Raw genomic sequence first — 19,242 nt, 5'->3', positions numbered from 1 at the left:
TGCAATTTCAAAATACATATAGCCATATGATACCTATGTCACATTGCAAAAACGTATCCTGAAATTGCTTTACATTTAATTAGAGTACTGGCTTACAAGGTAAACTAAGAGAGAGCCCACGGAGTGGCTGTTACCATATAACTGCATCTTAAATAACTGCATCTCCTAAATAACCACAGCAGCCTGAAACAGCTCGCAAACACTGCAGCTTGTGCAGGGCTAAACAAAAGACTATCCCTATGCTGGGGCACAAATGGAAATATTGAACTTCTTGAAGACAGATGCTCAGATCTTGCTGATGTGGCCATCTCTGCAGGCACCATCATTTGTAAGAAATGCCTTTGCAAGCTCAGCCCAGCAAACATGAGACTCCCTGCGTTAGATTTCTCTCCTCCTGTGTTTTTTTCTTGTTGTTTTGTTCTGTTTTCTGTTTGTTTGTTCTTTCTTTCCTTTTTTTAAGTGGTGGAATATAGAGCTTGCGGTCTGCATAATGCTGATAGCACTTGAAACTGCCTTCTGTTCAACCTCAGGCCATCAGCGTGCATTGCAAGCTATTTTCTTCTCACTCATAAGTCAATGCCTTTCAAGGATGACCCGGGGACCAACTCTTCCCTGATGTGAGTGCAAATCACTTGCCAAGTTTAGTTTCATTTTGACTGTGCCTACCAGGGAAGGGTCACTTACAGACTCCATCATTTCTTTCCTTGTCTCAAAAGATTATAATTTGTCCATTGCAATTCACATCAGGATGCAATTTGGCAGGTAAGTTAGAAGTCTGAAGGCAATTATTTTTCTTCCTTTGGAGAAATGGATTATATCCATTCAGCTATTTTCAGTTATTTATTTTAGATGGAGCACAAGGTTAAAAAAAAAAAAAAGGAAAAGAAAAACAAGGTGGGTTTAGACTTTATGATAGCATTGACTTACTATGTTTTGACACTGTAGCAGGGTTGATTATACTAATACATGCAACCCATGCAGCTAATCCTGTCCAAGAGGAACGGCCTGTAACAGAAATGTCTCAGCTCTTACAGTGAGGTATTAGTATGCCAGTGGAAATAACTCTCATTATAAATCCTTAGGATTCATCCCCCAAAATTTCTACTTACAGCTATTATTAGCAAGTGTAAATCACCTCATTTATAACTGCTGAAATTCCTTCCTTTGAATCTGATGAGTGATATGCTGCTCTCAGCTTACCAGGACATATTTCTTTATATTACTGATTTTCCTTAGAAACACTGCCAAAAATCAGGTTTAAACTACAGTCATATTCTTACAGCAGCGGAAGCGACAGCGGCCATCCTGCCCAGCCCCATTCCTCAGCTCTTTCACGTGGCCCAGCCCCTCCGTGCAGCACGACAGCGGTGTTCACGCTGCCAGCCAGCCTCTTGCACAAGATGTTATCCGGACACGGGAAAATAAATGAGGTTAAGGTCCAGATCTAAGCAATAACCTGGACAAAACAGAAAGCTTACATATGAATGAGTGACTTTTGTCCACCAAACTCTTTTTATGGTGTTGAGGAACTTGTTCGGAGGTCGAGACAGTTTTGCAGTTTGATTTCTCCAGACCATGTTATAATTCCTGGTCTTTTCATTACTATCTTCCTACCCTATCAAACATGCTTTCCCCACGGCTGAAATAATAATGACCAGAAGCCTTCCTGTTCGTCATCCAGAACCCCCACGTCCTTCTCTGCAGGGCTGCTCTCACTAAGTTCTTCTCCCAGCCTGTACTCCTGTCTGGGATTGCCCCTACCCAGGTGCAGCACCCTGCATGTAGACTTGTTGAACCTCATTAGGTTCATCTGGGCCCACTTCTCCAGCTTGTCCAGATCCCTGTGGATGGCATCCCTTCCTTCTGCTGTATCGACTGCACCACTCAGCTTGGTGTCATCTGCAAACTTGCTCAGGGTGCACTCAATCCCACTGTCTGTGTCACTGATAAAGATTAAACAGCACGGGTCCCCGGACAGACCCCTGAGGGACGCTGCTTGTCAACACCCTCCGGCCCGACAGAGCCATTGACCACCGCTCTCTGGGTGTGAGCTCCAAGCCAATTCCTCATCCACTGAATGGCCCACCCATCAAATCCATCTCCCTCCAACTTGGAGACCAGGATGTCATGTGGGACCGTGTCCAAGGTCTTACAGAAGTCCAGGCAGATGACATCGGTTGGTCTTCCTTTGTCAACTGATGCAGTCACATCTGTCTGCAGCTCGCAGTGCAGACCCAGCCAGGCTCCCTGGGTCACCATTTCCTTCCCATCCATCAGTAAACACGTTTCCCAGTTTATTCTCATTTTAAAAGGCAAATTGTAAGTAAGAAGTTGTTCCAGAACTAATATTTATCAGGCTAAGTGATTACTCGTTTCAACAGTTTAAAATAAGATGCATTAAGTTTTATGTTAGATAATTAAATAAATGAAAAAGTTACACATGAACTACCTGGCGGCCCCAGCCGTGAGCCCAAGCATACAAATGCGCAAAGCTTCCCCTGGATCACCTTCAGTGAGCCTTATCTTAGAATAACTTGCCAGATCCAACCTGTTTTGAAAAATGAATTTTAGGAAACTGAGATTTTTTGCAGACCTTTTCAGGCACAGCGCCCTGTAAAAAAGCCAGCATGATTTCTCTGACATTCCAGTGGAAGACTAAGTTTTATCAGAGACTATAAAGATTTAAAGTCCCAATATAATCTCACCTCCGGGTTACTGGGCCCACTTCCCTTATCAATTAACCTGTCAGTCGACAGTCGGGTCTAATTAGTTAAATCCTTTTTTAATGAAAAGAATTTGCCTTGAGCAAAGTCTGTCAGCTCCAGAACCATTTTACAATCGGGAGCATGTCTCAGCAAAACCCATTAAATACCTGCGGAGACCCGAACACCAGCAGAAAGCTAAGCATCTCCTCTACTTCTGCAGAGACGTACACATTATTTGTTCACGTTCGCCTCCCGCTGCAACAGGAGGCTCCTGCCACCTTGCTGTACAAAAAGTCTGTGGTTGCTTTTGGCTCTCATGCCCCTTTGTTTCAATTGCTTGCGAAGGGTAAGTTTGTATGGCGGTAATGCGGCTGTGCGTATGTCGCTGGGGAGAAAACATCTTTTCCGGGGAATATTCAGCCTGCCAACATGGGAGAGTCACACCACACGCCTCCCACGCACGCAGGCAGTTGCCCAGCGTTAGCCACAGCACTGGCTGTAAGGCCGAGCAGCTTTGGCACCCAAAGCCAGCCTCAGCGTGCGGACCCGTTGCAGGAGCCCCAGGGTCCCGCCAGCGCCACGCGTGCTCGTCAGGCAGGAGGGGATGGGACAGGATGGGACGGGACGGGACGGGAGGGAAGCTTTTCCCAAAGCACCCTGCAGATGCACCCAGTTAGAAAAACATGTACTAATTCCTATGCTAATGATCCCATTACTCCTCTTGACTTCAAAGGGCTTCGGATCACATTTGTAATCTTTTGCAAGTGTTAGCAAACACAATTACAAGTTTTACGCTACAGGTTTCAACAAATTCCCTTTGCCATCAACACAGCAATGTACTTAAAAATAGACGTAATGAGCCGCCTTGGATGTGCATAAATGCCCTGTGGAGTTCATTAATGATTTCATTTTTGGCAAGATACCACGCCAAACGATGGAGCATTATTAAAAACATACATAGATATATGCATTTGAAACTGCATTCCTGCAAATGTATAGGAGAGAAATGGGGCTCTGTAATTTCGGTTTGTCTTTTAAGTCAAATGTTTTTAATAGCTCATAACTGTAAAACCTTTTGTCCTGAAAACTAACCGCTGCTGTCCAAGTAATGCCTGGATCTACATTTCCTTCATGTGAGAAAATGGGATCTGAAATGTTACCAGGGGACTTAACTCTCAGCCTGTCTCCACCTCCACAAATCCACATAAGCTCATTTCAACCATGTTACTCAAAATTACACAAGTGAAGCTGAAAGCACACTTTTGTCCCAAAATACCAGCTTTTCTGCCTGTGTCACACCCAGACCATCTGCCATCCTGTTATTTGTATGAAGGGACTAGAGCAGTGGTGCTCTTTGTACAGCATTAATTAAAAAAGTAATTTCAGAGCATTAAATCAGTGAGAGGTGGCATGGACACACAAGCCCATGAACACGCAGCTCTCAGGGTTTAAAATCCGATAAGAACATGTTGAAGCTGACTCAAATAAGCCACTGAAGCAAAAGCACGGCGTTCTCAGGAGGGCTTGTGCTAGCTGAAGTTGGGCAAGGTTGTGCTGAGAAACCACGTGAGCTGCATTGAACTGTGCTCCCTTGGTAATCTGTGGGCCAAAAATCCCCCAAAACTCTAACTCAAGGAGCACTTAGCCCAGCACTGAAGAATTTTCCATATAGTTTGACGGTGATTATTTATCCAGACTGTGCCTTGAATACTTCCAAGTATCTTGGTTGTTCTTCAGTCTCGGCTGTTCTTATCTACGTCTTTTGCATTAAAAAGCTGCAGAACGTCTCCCACACAAATCCACTTCTGTGGACTTTCTTGTCCCATACCTCATCTTCTCCAGCTCACATGCATGATAAACTGCATTTCCTCAGTTATTCTCTTGTGCTGCTTCTAGTTTTAAAATTTTATACTTAAATTTAAGCGTCTCCAGTCCTGTTCCTGTACTATCCTAATCTTCAGAGTATGACATGAATTATTACTCTGTAAAGCTCCCATTTAGCACAATGCTCACTACTGAATAAAATCAGAGGAATGTTCCTGTTTACAAGGCAAGGTTCGGCATGTTACACCACCAAACAGCCTTCGGTGAACTTGCTTCTGGGCTGGGTTTTGCTGTGATGAATACAAAGCCCTAATACAACACGTCAAAAAGTACGCGATGTCTACATCTCACATGTACTCCTCGGGGGAAAAGGTAAATAGAGTATAAGCAATTTCTTTCTTTTTCAGAAAAGTCTGAGCTGCCAGAGATCTAGTGAAATCATTTACCTTCTGCCTGTCACAGCAAGTTATCTGCATGCTTTTTATATATTAAAAACATAGCCTAACAGAACATACTCACTCTATCTACAAAGGACAAAGTTTAAGTTGCAGAGAGAAAATGTAGGTACAGCGATAAACTATCAAATATAAGCAGCAATCATTTTTCCACGGTAAGCCAAAGGAAAGCAAACAAAACCTACCTTTCCAAAGAAAACTGCTAAAATCTGTTTATCATTCTTCTGATGAATCAGCTCAAAGATTGAATCACATTCTTTGCCTTTTATTTGTTTTCATTTGCAAATAATTTATCTCGCTATATATGTACTAGAATAAACAACGCAGGCATGGTATTTATGAAAGCAAACTTTTACCTACAAATTAGATGGAACGTTTTAGGCTTTGAAGTTTACTTTACTCTCTGACTGGAAGGGTTTTTTGCCACTCCTGCTTTTAACGGCTAGCAGCCAAAGAACCATAAAATGTTGCAGAAAAATGCTACAGATTCTTTGCCAAAACAGCAAACTTTCCTTGCGTTAGCATCTTTATGAACAACTTCTGGTAGCACTGCAACGTTCCTTATTCCTCTGCCTCACTGTTTGCTAACATTGACTGTGCCTAAAAAGCAAGCACGGGGACTTCAACAGGAAAATCCTAATCCCATGCAAGGCTGCCGGTATGACCTGTGTGCATGTGCACCTGCATTTATGTGGCTGAAACTCATGATTTGTATGCACACAGACGGTAGCATTAGTGTTAAGAAAAGGAGCAATCCCATGAAATTTTAAGTTACGGCACCTGTCACACACTTCTTAACATATCCACTCTATTTTATCACATACACTAAGTCGCAGAGGATTAGTAATATAACATACTAAACGCTAAAGGCCCCTGGTGTGCTTTACTGTGTGCAGCTGCACCACTACTGATACACGGGAGCACAAAGCTGTAGCAGCCTCTGAAAATCTGGGGTTTGCCAAGATGTCAAACAGGGCGATTTAGGGCCTGTGCTGCAAAGAGGTTGGGGATGCTCCAGGCTGGAAAGCCGAGGCACAACGCCTGGTGGCAGCACGGTGCCTGCTGTGGCAGCAAGACGTTCAGGGGGGCAAGGGACGATGACCAGCGGCGTCTGTCCTAGCAGGGAGCCCTTGCCTTTGGGGACCCCGATGCCATCTGTTCCTGCACTCTCTGGATGCATCAAAGTGCTCCAAAGAAAGGCGCGTTCATCGCTTTTGTGTAAACTACCGGAGCAATAAAAACCATCATTAGAGACAATTTACTGGCTAATCTAATTTTTAAGTATGCACAGCCACTCGCAGCAATCAACTTTAAATTAATTATAAGATCAGATTAAAAGGGGAAGATGGATCATTTCCTGGCCCACCCATAAGCCCTCTTGGATGACAGCACGTGCATGCTTTTGCTTTTTCAAATTCTGTTGTTCAGCCTCTGTTGTAAGATGTCAGCCATTCACCTGCAGGAAAACGGCAGAGACTTGGCACGGCCTGCAGGAGAGACCCTCGGTGCAGTAACCACCAGGACGCTTCCAAAGCTGTCGTCCCCGTGTCCTGCCCAAGGGCTGGCTCTGACACGAGCCGGTCAGAGCGGCGGCGGCTGTCGTTCAGGGCTGGGCACACAGGGGTCTGTGTCAGCTGCGCTGTGCTTATGGTCTGCTTCACCCAATTATTTGTTTGTCGTGTAGAGACCTGGGTATTGAGCAGATACTGTCAAGTTATTTTTGGCCCCCTGATGTACTGGCAAAACATAATGAGGCCTTTAGGTGAATAACTGTCTTGGCATCGAGGTACTAAAACGATGTGCTGTTGAAAGGCTGGAGAGCAATTAGGTTCTTTGAATGAGATGAGATGCCGGACAGGGCATGTGAAGACAAAGAAAACCAGCTTAACTATTAAAGCGCCAACCCCCTCCCCCCCGAAGTTGTCAGCTACCTATTTAAGCAAGGTGTTAATCCACTACACGCTGGATTGCCAACAAACTTAATTTTTTATTAATTCAGAAGATGTGCAGACTTGTCCCACTTGCACATATTACCCAGCCCTTTCCAGACAAGTGTAACAGCTTGCCAGATGATTATTATCATCCTTTAATTGTATTACAGCAATTCCCACAAGCCCCAGCCGTGGGCCTGTTTTCCACAGTGTAGGGGCTGTGCAAATGGGCCAAAAGATGGTCCAAAGACTTATTATATAAGAATAAAAGCCAGCATATAGATGCGGGGAGCAGATGTGGAAGCAGACAGGGAAAATAAAGTCAATCAAGATCCATCACCGGAAGAGGAAGACTCACAACAGAGGTAAGACGTCACAGATCTGTTAAGAAGGAGGGCAGGACACAGATTCTTTCCCCCTGAGCTGTGGCTTTCACCTGCTGTTCATGTGGCTGTTCCAGCAAGCTGGATTCACACCCACCATGCCCACAAGCATGACTGACATCCCACAGGACTGGGCTCTGCAGAGGCAGCCTTTGGAAATAATGGTGTTGGTCATCACTACAAACACTTGAGGAAATGTTTCACGCTTCTCTCACTGATCAAACTGGGTTTTATCAGCACAGGCTTTACATAGCATCCGGTCTGCATCATAGGACGGGCAGAAAGCACTTGTTGACCTCACAGCGCTGGGCCATGATCTTTTAAAGAGGGTCACTGGAAGAAGAGAGTTATTTTTGTAAAATGTTTATGCAGATGCATGTACAGGAAAGCACTCTATAGGCAGACTGGCACTAATCCACCACTTGCAACAGAGGTGAGCGCTCTCATTTCTTCTCCTGCCAAGTGTACTTTGGGGACAATGCATCTAGAGAAACCACAGGGAAAACACAACAGCAGGTACTACAGGCCATTTTTAGGAAGGAAACCTGACAGTAGCATGGAGAAAGGCTGTACGAAAAGTGACCTTTGCAACAACGAAACAAGCAAGAGTTTTCTAATTTTCCCCATAGAACCATTTGGTTTTGGTTCAGTCTCATAAATGCTCAAGGATGAGCTTCTGACCTGAAAGACAAGGATTTGCCTTGGAGTCTGAACCGAGCTGAAAGGAACCCATCCATCTGTGGCAACGGGCAGCAGATCCGGCCTCAGACGGCTTACGAAATCTCTACGTACAGTGTGCTGCCATGCGCAGCACCGCAGGCACGGTTACACGACTGGTGTCAGCATGAGTTAATCTGTCTAGCAGCCTACATGCAACTGCTTGTGTACTCTAAGGGTTGTTCACCTATTCTGCAATCAGACGTGACTGTTCAAATATGAACTGCGTTTATAATGAGCCAGTTACTCAAGAACCACGGTCTTCAAAACACGCTATCCAGAGTGGTCTGCTTTAAGCATGCCTGATATAATCTCAGGATTTCTTTTGGTGTGGTGAAAGAGGACACATACGGTGTTTCATGACTGCTCGTATTGTTTCTGAGCATGCTCTCATCTCAGCCGGATGCGAGTGTTCAGAGAACCTGGTCAGCACTATGCTCCTCATCGCTCTTTCTGAAATACTAACAGCTTTCCATTTTTCCATCCACATGACAACTCTTTCCCAGATCCCAAAGAAAACGAAGGCTGTTTATTCATCCACCAACAATCCTCACCTCCAAATCAACACTCACTTGATTGGAGGGTAGAAACACAACACTGAACTTCTGGCAATGAATTAAGACGGAACTGAAGACCAAGATTGTTCCTCTGTCTTTCTTCACGAAGAAGTGAGGTGAGAACCCATGAGTTCATCCTATTTCTCCCAGTCAATTCAATTAAGCCTTGTTCAGACCCCAGGAAGAGTGTCAAGAGTATCGGCAGTTGTTCAGGTACCTCATCTAGATGTGGTCAAATCCAAGGAGAAGAGAAAGAATTAAGAAAATCTTTCTAAAAGGCATCAGAAACTCAGTATCCTTGTCCATCTAGCAAAGCTAGAAGTGTCTCACTGCCCTCCACAACCAAATAAACTGAGGATCACCTTGGGAGACCAATTCCCTTACTGACAATGTGCTCCTTGCACTACCCCAAAGCGCCAAGCAGAGCTGTTAGTTCAAGTTTCAAAGCAGCAGTGGAGTTGAGGTTGGAGATTTATAACGCTGTACCGCTGGCACAGCTTCTCGCCCCTCCTCTCAGAGACAGGTCGCACTAAAAAAACTAAAAAACTGCCAAAGTCAGGTTTTGATAATCATTTATCTCAGAAACACAAGCAAGGAGAGGAACAAAACCCAGTTACTAGCATGGGGCGGAACAAAATGGTGCCGTTGTTCTACCCAGCAAAATCGAATCCCAAACTGATTTGTGGCAAAGCAATGGAGACTGTAATGCCCACGCAGCAGTCACACCTGCTGAAATCTGCAGAGGCAGTGCTTGTATGAACAGCCAATGATAAAAACCAGCAAACAGAAGTAAAACTGGGGGTTTTGCTCATCTGCAATTGATTTTTATAACGCTGTTTCTTTTAACAAATGCATTTTAAGTGCTTATGGGACTAACAACCTAGTAAATGAACTAAGTATTAATTTGTGGCTTTATTACTCAGCAGACCTATTTTCATAAAGCCATTTTTCTTAGGACACAGCTTGCTCTGCAGCAGCTGCTTCCTATTACAAGCCACTCAAATTACTTTGGCTCCAATTTTCAGAAGTGCCCACTAACTTGCAATATTTGGAAATGACACCAAATTGCTGTAGGAGCTCAGCAGCACTACGCCTCATCCCTCTCCCCAGCACTCTAACGCTAACAAAAATCAGTAAGCCATGAGCACCAGCGATGGCACGGGTCGCTCACTGTTCCCCTCATCATGGGCAAAGCGTTGACCCAGACAGCCCAAGTCCTCCAGATCGACCTCACCTACTGACACCGTGACGTTTTGCGGAAACCCACAAAGGAACCGCGGAGCACGGTGCTGACCCAGCCACAAGGTACCCCTAGAGGGCTAGAGAAGGGGGCTTGGCTCATGCTCCAAATGCTGTGAATGACTCCTGGACAGCTCTGGGCAAGTGGGGTGACACAGGGCTCGGGGAGTTCCTTTGGGCGTGAACAGGATTGAGGTAGAAGGCACGTGGCCCCAGAGAGGTATGGGCAAGCTGTGAGCGTGCCTGAACCCAGGATTTCATGCACCGGGGGAAATCCTGCTCAAGTAAACACAGGCGCTAGCAGTCAGGTGGGGGTTGAGTCCAGAGCTCTCAGACCTGGAAATTCTTCCTGGGTCCCACTTTGAATATATTAAGCTTAAAAAAAAAAGTCTTCAGAAATATTTTTGGGTAAGTAAAGAGGGAAAAAAACCCAGCTCGTGCCTTACGCTCCTAGTACATGTAAGTCAAGGTCGTTAACTCTTATAAAAGGCACTTAAATCAAGTTTATCTACTCTTCTGTTTGCAACTTTTTAAGTATACATTTACGCTGGCTTTTTTAAACAGCTTGCTGGATGCTGCCTAACACCCTTTCAGAAACACACTCTCTCACTACTTGAAGCATTGCTCAGCATGCTCCTGGCAGCAATGCAGGCCAGTGCTAGTCAAATCTAGCCTGGAAAATAGTTCATGTTACACTAAATAATTTCATCAGCACGGAACGATCCCAGGGTGAAGCTGTGCTGTGGCCGGGCTGATCCAGCCTCTCTCCACTGCCTCTGCCCCCTCCTTCGAGCCAGGTCTGGCAGCAGCAAGCTGTGAAATCATCGCCCTTTTCTTGCAGCATTTGGTTTGCCGGTGAGGTGATGAACCCAGCTCACAGACTCCACCAAGCACCACGGTGGCAGCAAGGTGGGGACGAGAGGAGGACCCCATGGGGACAGCAGCCGGTGGCAGGGGCTTGAGCCCCTCTGGGCAGCGTCCCCTCACTAACACAGGTGCATTTGGGTGAAATATTAAAAAAAAAGAAGAAAATAAAAGTGATTCCTGGGTGGCTGAAAGTCTCCACGGTGTCACAGGATTTAATCCTGTGGCCTTCATCCAGCAAAGCACTTAAGTAAACTCTCAGTGTTAACAAGTGTTTAGGGTCAGTCATGCGACGAAGCAGGTTACTGAACTGAAGCCTAAATGAGGACAAATTAGGGTCTGTTTGTTCTGCTGCATGGAAGTAATAATGGCCTCTTCCAGCCCTCTCTGGATCTGGAGAAACGGTGGTGTCTCTTTACAGCAAGGCCCTTCCTTTGCTTTTGGACCAACAAGTGCTGAGCCATGAAAAAGCTAAAAGTCACCAGTTTAAAGTATCATCCTTTGCAAGGTATTCATTGCTGCTGGAATGAACACAGTAGTTCTCACTTGGAAGCTTTATTTCAGTCTTTCTGCCTACTCAGACAAATATTATTGCACTTAAGTCACACATTTAAGGGTTTCTTCACATGCTCAGACTGTGTGTGTGTGTTTTTCTAAAAAGAAAAAAAAAAAGCCAGCTGAGACTTTGGAAAGCAAGGGAGAGATCTGCCTGTGGTTTTCCACATCTGTTCCCACACTCCGGAAAACAATGACTAATTCAAATAACTCCACTGACTTCTGTGGGCAGTCTGCATGATAAAATAATATCATATTTTGTGGGATCATTTTATATGGAAAAACATTTAAAATATGTCAGCACTGTGATGAAGTTGAAAGGCGTTCTTGTTTGGGGGATGGTTAAAAATGGGAAGAAAAACGTCTGTTTGCTCTGATGTTTGAAGCAACTACGGAGACTTTTACATGAAAAAAATAAAAAGGAAAAAAAAGCACAATTCATATAGCTGTCCCTGTGAAACTCCTACTGATATCCAGAGTGTTAAGACTGATACATAACTGTAGGATGTGAGATACTTTGGAGTGCATTTTTTTTAAAATTAGCAGTAGTTGGATGTAAGACAGCCTGAGCAAAGAGTGCGAAATGGTGCCAAGCGAGGAGACAGCAGATCCTGCCGAAAAGCAGGGAAGCAGAGGGGAACCGGTGGGCGAGTGGCACAGGGGGGGTGTTCGGGAAGCCCGGGCACCCCTGCATACGCCACACGCTGCATACTGGTCTACAGGTCTTCAACAGACCTTAACAGAGAGGCTTGCACAGCTAGAGATAACCCATTTTTTTCTGGTGGTAAAATGAATTTATGGCCCATTCCTTCTTTTTCCTTCAAACCCCACGAGCACACGGTGTGGCCTCTCCGGGCAGCCAGCGCCCCACTGCTGGGGCAGCTCAACCCCTGCTGCCCACAGACGAAGCAAACCGCTTCGTGCGGTCTGCTAGCTGAGTCAAGCAAACAGCAGCGTTAAATGCATCGATAAATGAGACGGAGAAATCAATTAATGGTGCTTGGCGTTATCTGAACCCACGCAGCCATTGCGTAAGCGCGCTGGGTCCACGCCGCAGGTGCAGGCGGGAGCAGCCTGGCTACGGGGACAGCTCTGCTGGGGCACACTCGCATCTAAACCCCACGTCAACAGCCTCCGCCTCTGCTGAAAATGACATTGCAGTGCTTTTCCAATTGAAACGCAATGTATTTGATAAGATAACAAATGCCTGGCAAAGCACATTTAAGTTATGTATGGAAAAGAAGAGGAGGGGAAAAGTCTTGTATAAACAGCAAAACAATAGCTTTATCTAATCTCGGGCGACTTACTGCTGCTTGTCTGCGTGCGTGTGTTTTACTGACAAAATAAAATAAATTGAATCAGCTCACACACGATAACATGCTCTTTCCTACCTCATACTAATTGCTTGGCTAATTGATGTTTGTTGAACTTTCTCCATTTCATTGAGTGATTAGGTACAAAGCTAACAGTTGACATCTGTAGGCGCTTAACTGGCGTCTGTAATTACTGTTAATGTTAAATAATTGTTAGTTAATTGGAGTGGTAACTGACTGAATGGAATCCAGATTGTGAAGCAAAAAGAGACCTAGTTAAATAAACATACATTTTCAGAGAAAACAACATTTTATTACAAGGGAGAGACTAACAGCAGGCCAGATATGGGAGGTCTGCAGGATGCTCCATTTATGAAATCTCATGCCAGGCTCCAGCCTGGACTCCACTCATCTGGAGGTATGTCAAGTCAAGATCCTTGTCAACAAACCACTCTTATCCTTAAGAATTTTTCCACCTTATTTTGACTTGATTACCACTGGTTATTTTGCAGCCCAGAGCTGATAAGCCTTTTTTTTTTTTTTTAGAAAATCAAATATAGTTTAATCTGTAAAGCAAATACTTTCTGCAGAACAGACACAATTACGCATTAGTAAATATTGTCGTTTTGCTCACTGACACTGGAATCGTTTGACTTTGCTCAGACCAACAGCCTTAAGAGAACTTAGAGGAATACAATCAGCATCTGAGACCAAAGGGTACTTGATACAAGTTCAAGTGGACAAGGCTTCCCAGAACAATGCTGTCAACTGCCTCTTTCAGTTATTTTGGAAACACCCATGCCTGGCTCTGGCTCTTTTATGGTTTGGTTTTGCTTTGAATGATTAAATTCAAAATTATCAATGAAGCCTTGGAAGGCTCCTGTGCTGTAAGATTGTAAGTTTTCAGATTTAAGAATCTAAAAGGTTTTCAAAGAGGCTGCCTCTGACCTTACCACCTCTTCAGGCACATCACATTATCCAGGGAATTCTTCTTGCAGCTAAAATTGCTATTACCTCCCCCAGCACTGGGGGCCCTGACTGACACCCATACCCCAGCCAAAAAAGCCCTCCAGCACGTAAAGCAGAGGGTATAAAAAGAGTACTGATGGGCAGGAGCCACTTGTGCACAGGAGATGCAGCCATAAGGGGAAGTTATGCAACAAATTCCTCGCTCAGATAAAGCCTTCATGACACAGAAATAACTGCCTTGCTCTTTTGTGCAGTAGAACAAAGGACCGTCTCAAGACATGTATTGACTTTTTTGTCTGCCTGACTTGGAAGTTCTAGTAAAGTGATGCAACGTTTCTTCTAATCTAACTCGCTGGCACAAGAAACCTGGGGTCTTCAAAATAGGAGACTTTTTACAGGGCTTAGTCCCTTGTTAATGAGACACTGAACTTTCACATGGAAAATGCTGAAAAGTCATTTGAAACCCAAGAAACAGCATAACCGAGAGATCCAAAGCCACCAGCAGTCTCCACTAGAAAGGCAAGGAGACACCATTGTCAAGGCATCATTTTGGGAGGGCAAGCCCATCCCCACAGCCACAAAAAAGAAGCCTGCAGAACTGCCCCAGTGACTCAGCCGTCCCAGAGGTTCTGGCCGATGGGGGGTTCCCGCAGCCCTGGCATTGCTCCACAGCCCTAACACCAACCTCGGAAGAAACACTTCAGTGAGCAGACGTAGCACGGAGGACCAAAGCACGCGGACAGCAGCCCCCCAAAAGTCAAAAGCAAAGGTGAGAATACCCAGCATGCGACTTGGGCTGTTAGGAAGGTTCCTGCAGACACCGGGGAAGCAGTCAGTCCTCTGGCAGTGTCCCTGCTCGTCCTGCACACGTGCCGTCTGTGTGCTAGGAGATCCAGTTGTATTCAAGATGAGCCAGTGTGGGGCTGGCTTACTTAGAGCGAGCTCTCCTCTACAGCCAAGGATCCCCTGTGGATTGGATCAGCAAGGAGAAGCACTTGCCAGCTTGAGCTCCCGACTTGTTTACAGAAACAGATGTTGTAGAGGATCCTCAAGAAATGATTCACCGAAGACGAGAGGAGAAAAAACAATATGCCTGTTTTTCCAGGGAAGGATCTTCCTGTAGAGCCACCTAAAAAGCCAGGGCTTGATCTGACCGGTATTTCAGCCACCAGTGAGGACTAGTAACCCAGACGCCTTGATCTACCTCCAGCTGAGAGTATAAATATTTCCCTGACAGCTGGTGGTGCCACAAAGCAGAAGGATTCATAAAGTTTACATGAACATCCTGTAAACAATTTGAACATAAAAAGCTGTAACAGCCCAATTGTGTTTCTGATCAAAGGCAAACTTCAGTATACAGCACAAATGAAACTTCATCACTTTGGGACTCATTTCTCCCTCCAGGAAAAGCTGTTTTCCAAGGGTATGTAGGAGGGAGTTAACATAAATTAAATACACAGCAGTAGTAGGAGCTGCCTGCTTTGCATCTTCAGATGTGTCTATTTAAATTATTAAAAGATAATGGAATTTAATTATGCTGGAAAGTCATGTTACAAAAATTCATGAACAGAAACCTGTATTTTGGCCAGGATTAATGGTGTTAAGGTTGACGCTCTGATGTAAGTAGAAGTTATGTTCTTTTGCAGACTCCATGACTATAAGCAGCAATCCTGAACTGGAAAGCACAGCTTGCACAAAGGGGGTGCTGCAGACGGGCGAGGCACTTCTCTTCCATTCCTCCTCCACGGAGAGATTGTAGGTGCTCACCTCCCAACACAGACACCCAGATTTCAACAGCAATCATTTTCCTAGGTAATTTTAAGCTTTGCAACATAAATTCCTGCCCAAATGATTGAGCCCTGGGCTCTGGTACATGACAAGGGACTACTCATTTCAGCAGCAGCCACAGCGATTCCTGCCCTGGGGAACGCGCCACGTTCCTCCCAAATCCCCAGCCCTGTTGCAGACGTGGCACAGGGCTGGGGACCTCAGGGAGCAGTGGCAGCAAAGAGCTGACATGGGAACCCCACGGCCCTCTCAAACACGGCATCGCTCTGCTGTGACTCGTACCCCTGCCCCAAAGGGTCCCAACATCCATGGGGCACTCCCCAAAACTCACAGGACTCATCTTCCCCTTGAGCTCTAAGGGCAGCCAGCTCCTAAATGGATGCTAGGAGACTTCTCTTTGATGGGTTTATTCCCCCCCTTCAAGGGAGGCTTAGCGGGTGGGAATTTCCACTTTGTCCTAGATTTTTTAATTTTTACTATTTGTGAGGAAAGGGCTGGTTCACATTACACATCCCTACTAATTGCGTACACCTTGAGCTTGATCTCATCGTTAGCACTGAAGTCCACAAGCAAATGACAGAAACCTAAAACACTTTAGGATTTTTACCTGCTTTGTGAATACATTACTTATGTAATTTTCTGCTACCTCAGCTGTAAAGAATTCTGCAAATACAGAAGTGGCAAGACATGAAGTATGTGTGAAACACAGGTAGCTGAGGGACGTCGGAGAGGCCTGGCCCTGGACGTGGAGGGATGCACACTTGTCAGTCTGCTGAGCCCTCCCAGCCTGGTCTCTCAGCGAGGAGCTTTGAAGGTTTCATCATGATTTACCCAATGCAGACGAGACCTTTCTTACAAGTGATTTTTATTGCTTTTGGCAAAAGCAGCCACGGACAACACAGGGGAAGAACTGGCTTTGAAGCAAACAGACTGAATTGCAGGGAGAGAACTTGAACTTGGAATATATCAAACTGACAGCGCCCGGGCAGTCGTCAGCCGTCTCCAGGGCAGACACTCGGAGAAGGCAAGAGCCTTGCTACAACCACAGCCACGGCGAGAGCCCCTGCACCTGGCTGCAAGCAATTATTGACATTATCCCCAAACAGGGGATCTTTCTGAGGCTCTTTTCCTGATATTTAGCGGTCTGAATGCTAATCCCTTTAACAAAACTGTCCCCGATGCTTTTTCCGCCCTCTTTCCCCTTAATCTCTTTCTCCCAGTGGAGGAAAAAAAAATAAAAAAAAATACCAGTCGGCCTAGTTTGGCCGCACCTGGATTTGCATTGATTCTCCCCTTGTCATTCATGTTACCAACAGGAATTAGCATATGGCTTTAAGGGGAAACTCAGGAGGAGAAAAGAAAGACGCCATTTTGATGGAAATAAGGGGCAAAGGAATAATCTACCATCAACTAAAAAGCTTATTTGTGTATGGTTTCCCAAGCAAAGCTTAGAAAAGCCTATGTTGATTTTAGGCTACACAAAGAAACCCTAATCCTTTCAAGGAAACTAAATCACCAAAAGAAAGTACCTCAGAAGAAAAGGCTCCCTGTCAAGCATGGGTATTCACAACCAAATAGATGCCACGAATCAACCTCGGTAAGTAAACACAAATAAGAATGTGGGAAATGTGCTGGGTTCGAAAAAGAAAATGGGAGGAAAAGGAAGAGGGGCCTACTCCTCCTCCCTCAGCCTGCAGGAGCCCCGGCCCTGGGCCCTGCCTGCAGGCCGCATCCAGTCCTTGGCCATGGCTACTGCAACCCCATGGTGGATTTTTACAGTGAATTTGCAAAATTAAGACACAGTCACATGTACTACGGAGTCACTCAAACACAAAACTCTTCCTTTTTTTTATTTCTTTTTGGCTGTGACCTCTGCCTGTGGAGGGGTTGGGTGGAAACCCGTAAGTTCATTTAAACCAAACGGATCTATCAGATTGCCAAGTGAGATAACCTAGTTAGACCACCGAGACCATCCATCCGAATGGTATTTCCAAACGATGCTATTACATGAAAAAGAGGAATATGGATCCATAATGCAATTAAATATAAGTATTATTCAATATGCAGCAGAAGACCTCAAAAGCGATGGTGTATCAGCGTGGGAATCCCAAACGTATCGGGGTCACATAGCTGTTCCCACTTAAACCACTTCATGGAATTAAAACGCACAAAACAACACCAGAATGACCCACTGGAGTAATAAACCCAAGTCCCGGCCTGGTGGGGAACACCCAGAGCAACACTAAGCAAATCCACACATGGCCGACAAGAGAAACCTAAATACCAAATTAATCTGTGTCTTCTAATGCAGACTTATTCAAGTGTTCCAAAACACCGGTAAGTTAAAACACTGTGGGTTTACAGCTAGAAGCACACCCTATTCCTATTACTAGGCAGTTACACACTGCCATTACGAAGTAAGACAGTGGGGTGAAAAGCAGAGGAACAGCTGACGCATTTTAAAGGCTTTGAATTATACTTTTTGGCGTAACTCTTGTCTGGAGCTGCTCCCTCAGCCCTCCTCATAAAAACAATGCAATAAATACATGCATAAATAAATAAATACATCCCCACAGCCAACAGTCTTTCTAATAATGCTGCTTCAGGACAAGCTCTGCACAGAAGCTCACTGGCACTGATTTAGGGTAAGTTTTCCCTTAATGTACTGTTATATCATTAGCCACTCTCTCTTTAGATTGCTGTTTGCAGGAAATTAATGGGATACTGAATATTTAAATGTGGCCCTCTATATCATTTATTAACTCTACAGAAAGCACACAGCACAGCAAGCCATGGTTTATGACTATTATCCTGTGAATACTAAACGTTGGCTGGTTATTACTGTCAGCAGTGCAAATTGGCTATTCATAATTCCATGTCTATCATGTAGCTGATGAGTAACAATCAAGTTAAAACATTTTGAAAACTCTTACAGTTATTTAAATGAGCTTAAATTAAAGCCATTTGTAAAATAAACTATTCCCTAATATTGTTATTTAAATTAATTCTGACCTGGCAGGCACTGCATTATTTAAAGCCTTTATTTTATATTGCTTAAGCAAAGCAATTACCAAGCATACAGAACATGTCTGAAACCAAGAGAAACATAAAAAGCACTAACAAGCTGATTGCGACATTTCTCCAAGACAAGTTACATTTCATCTCCCATTGAAATTGCCATGAAAAGAAATGTATGGGGAAAAAATATGTTTGTGATGTGAATTGCAGTCTTACCTTTATTTGTAACAGCGTTGAACAGTTTTTCAGAGCTGGCATCAGATGCCTGAAAGACCAATAAAAAAAGAAGTTACATTTTCTGCAAGTGATACATTTCAAAAGGTACGCACTATATTTACACGCACACATATGTATACATATTTTAGAGAAACAAATCAGGTGACAAAACGAAGTGAGATAACAGAAGCTGCACCCTCAGAGGAAAACGTCCATAAGGTGGTGCTATTTGGCTGTGCTTCACCACCCTGCAGTGCAGATATTTATTTGGAAAGACTCTATTTAATAAAGAAAGAAATTATTTTTATTTGACGTATTAGCTGCACACAAACTGTATTTTTGTACTGTAATTATCCACTACGTTCTGACATCGATTTTGCAACTGAGAAGAGCTACAATTTTGCGTCATACAACCCAGTTTCAGGAATTTGCAGAATTGCGGGTTTCTAAATTACATTTTTAGGTATTTTTGGAGACCCCTACTGTGCCAACCATTTGATTTTTAGTATTTTTAAAGCAGTGAAGATAATTTAGGTTATTAATTTTGTAACTTGCTGCTATATACTCTTTGAAAAAGAAAGCCACTGTTAGCATTTAGTATAGTTTATATTTCCACACAGGATTTGTCTCCGTCAGAATAATTGATTCTTGACACCACGCTCTGTACAAACTCATAATCCATTTTATTTTTCATCAAGGCATCCTTAT

At 44.3% G+C, this 19,242-nt stretch overlaps 1 protein-coding gene across 5 annotated transcripts in view; it reads right to left on the bottom strand.

Annotated features, from left to right (window-relative positions):
* AUTS2 (activator of transcription and developmental regulator AUTS2) overlaps window positions 1-19,242 on the bottom strand; it is a 761,980-nt gene that overhangs the window by 54,589 nt on the left and 688,149 nt on the right. For all 5 annotated transcript variants that reach the window (XM_083806486.1, XM_083806489.1, XM_083806488.1 and 2 more), the window contains exon 6: window positions 18,535-18,583. In XM_083806486.1, coding sequence (XP_083662612.1) covers window positions 18,535-18,583 — 49 coding nt within the window. The remainder of the gene's footprint in view (window positions 1-18,534; window positions 18,584-19,242) is intronic.

Source organism: Anser anser, assembly GCF_964211835.1.
Source record: "Anser anser genome assembly, chromosome: 20".
In the NCBI taxonomy this organism is placed as follows: domain Eukaryota; kingdom Metazoa; phylum Chordata; class Aves; order Anseriformes; family Anatidae; genus Anser; species Anser anser.
This window is presented reverse-complemented; position numbering and strand designations above follow the sequence as displayed.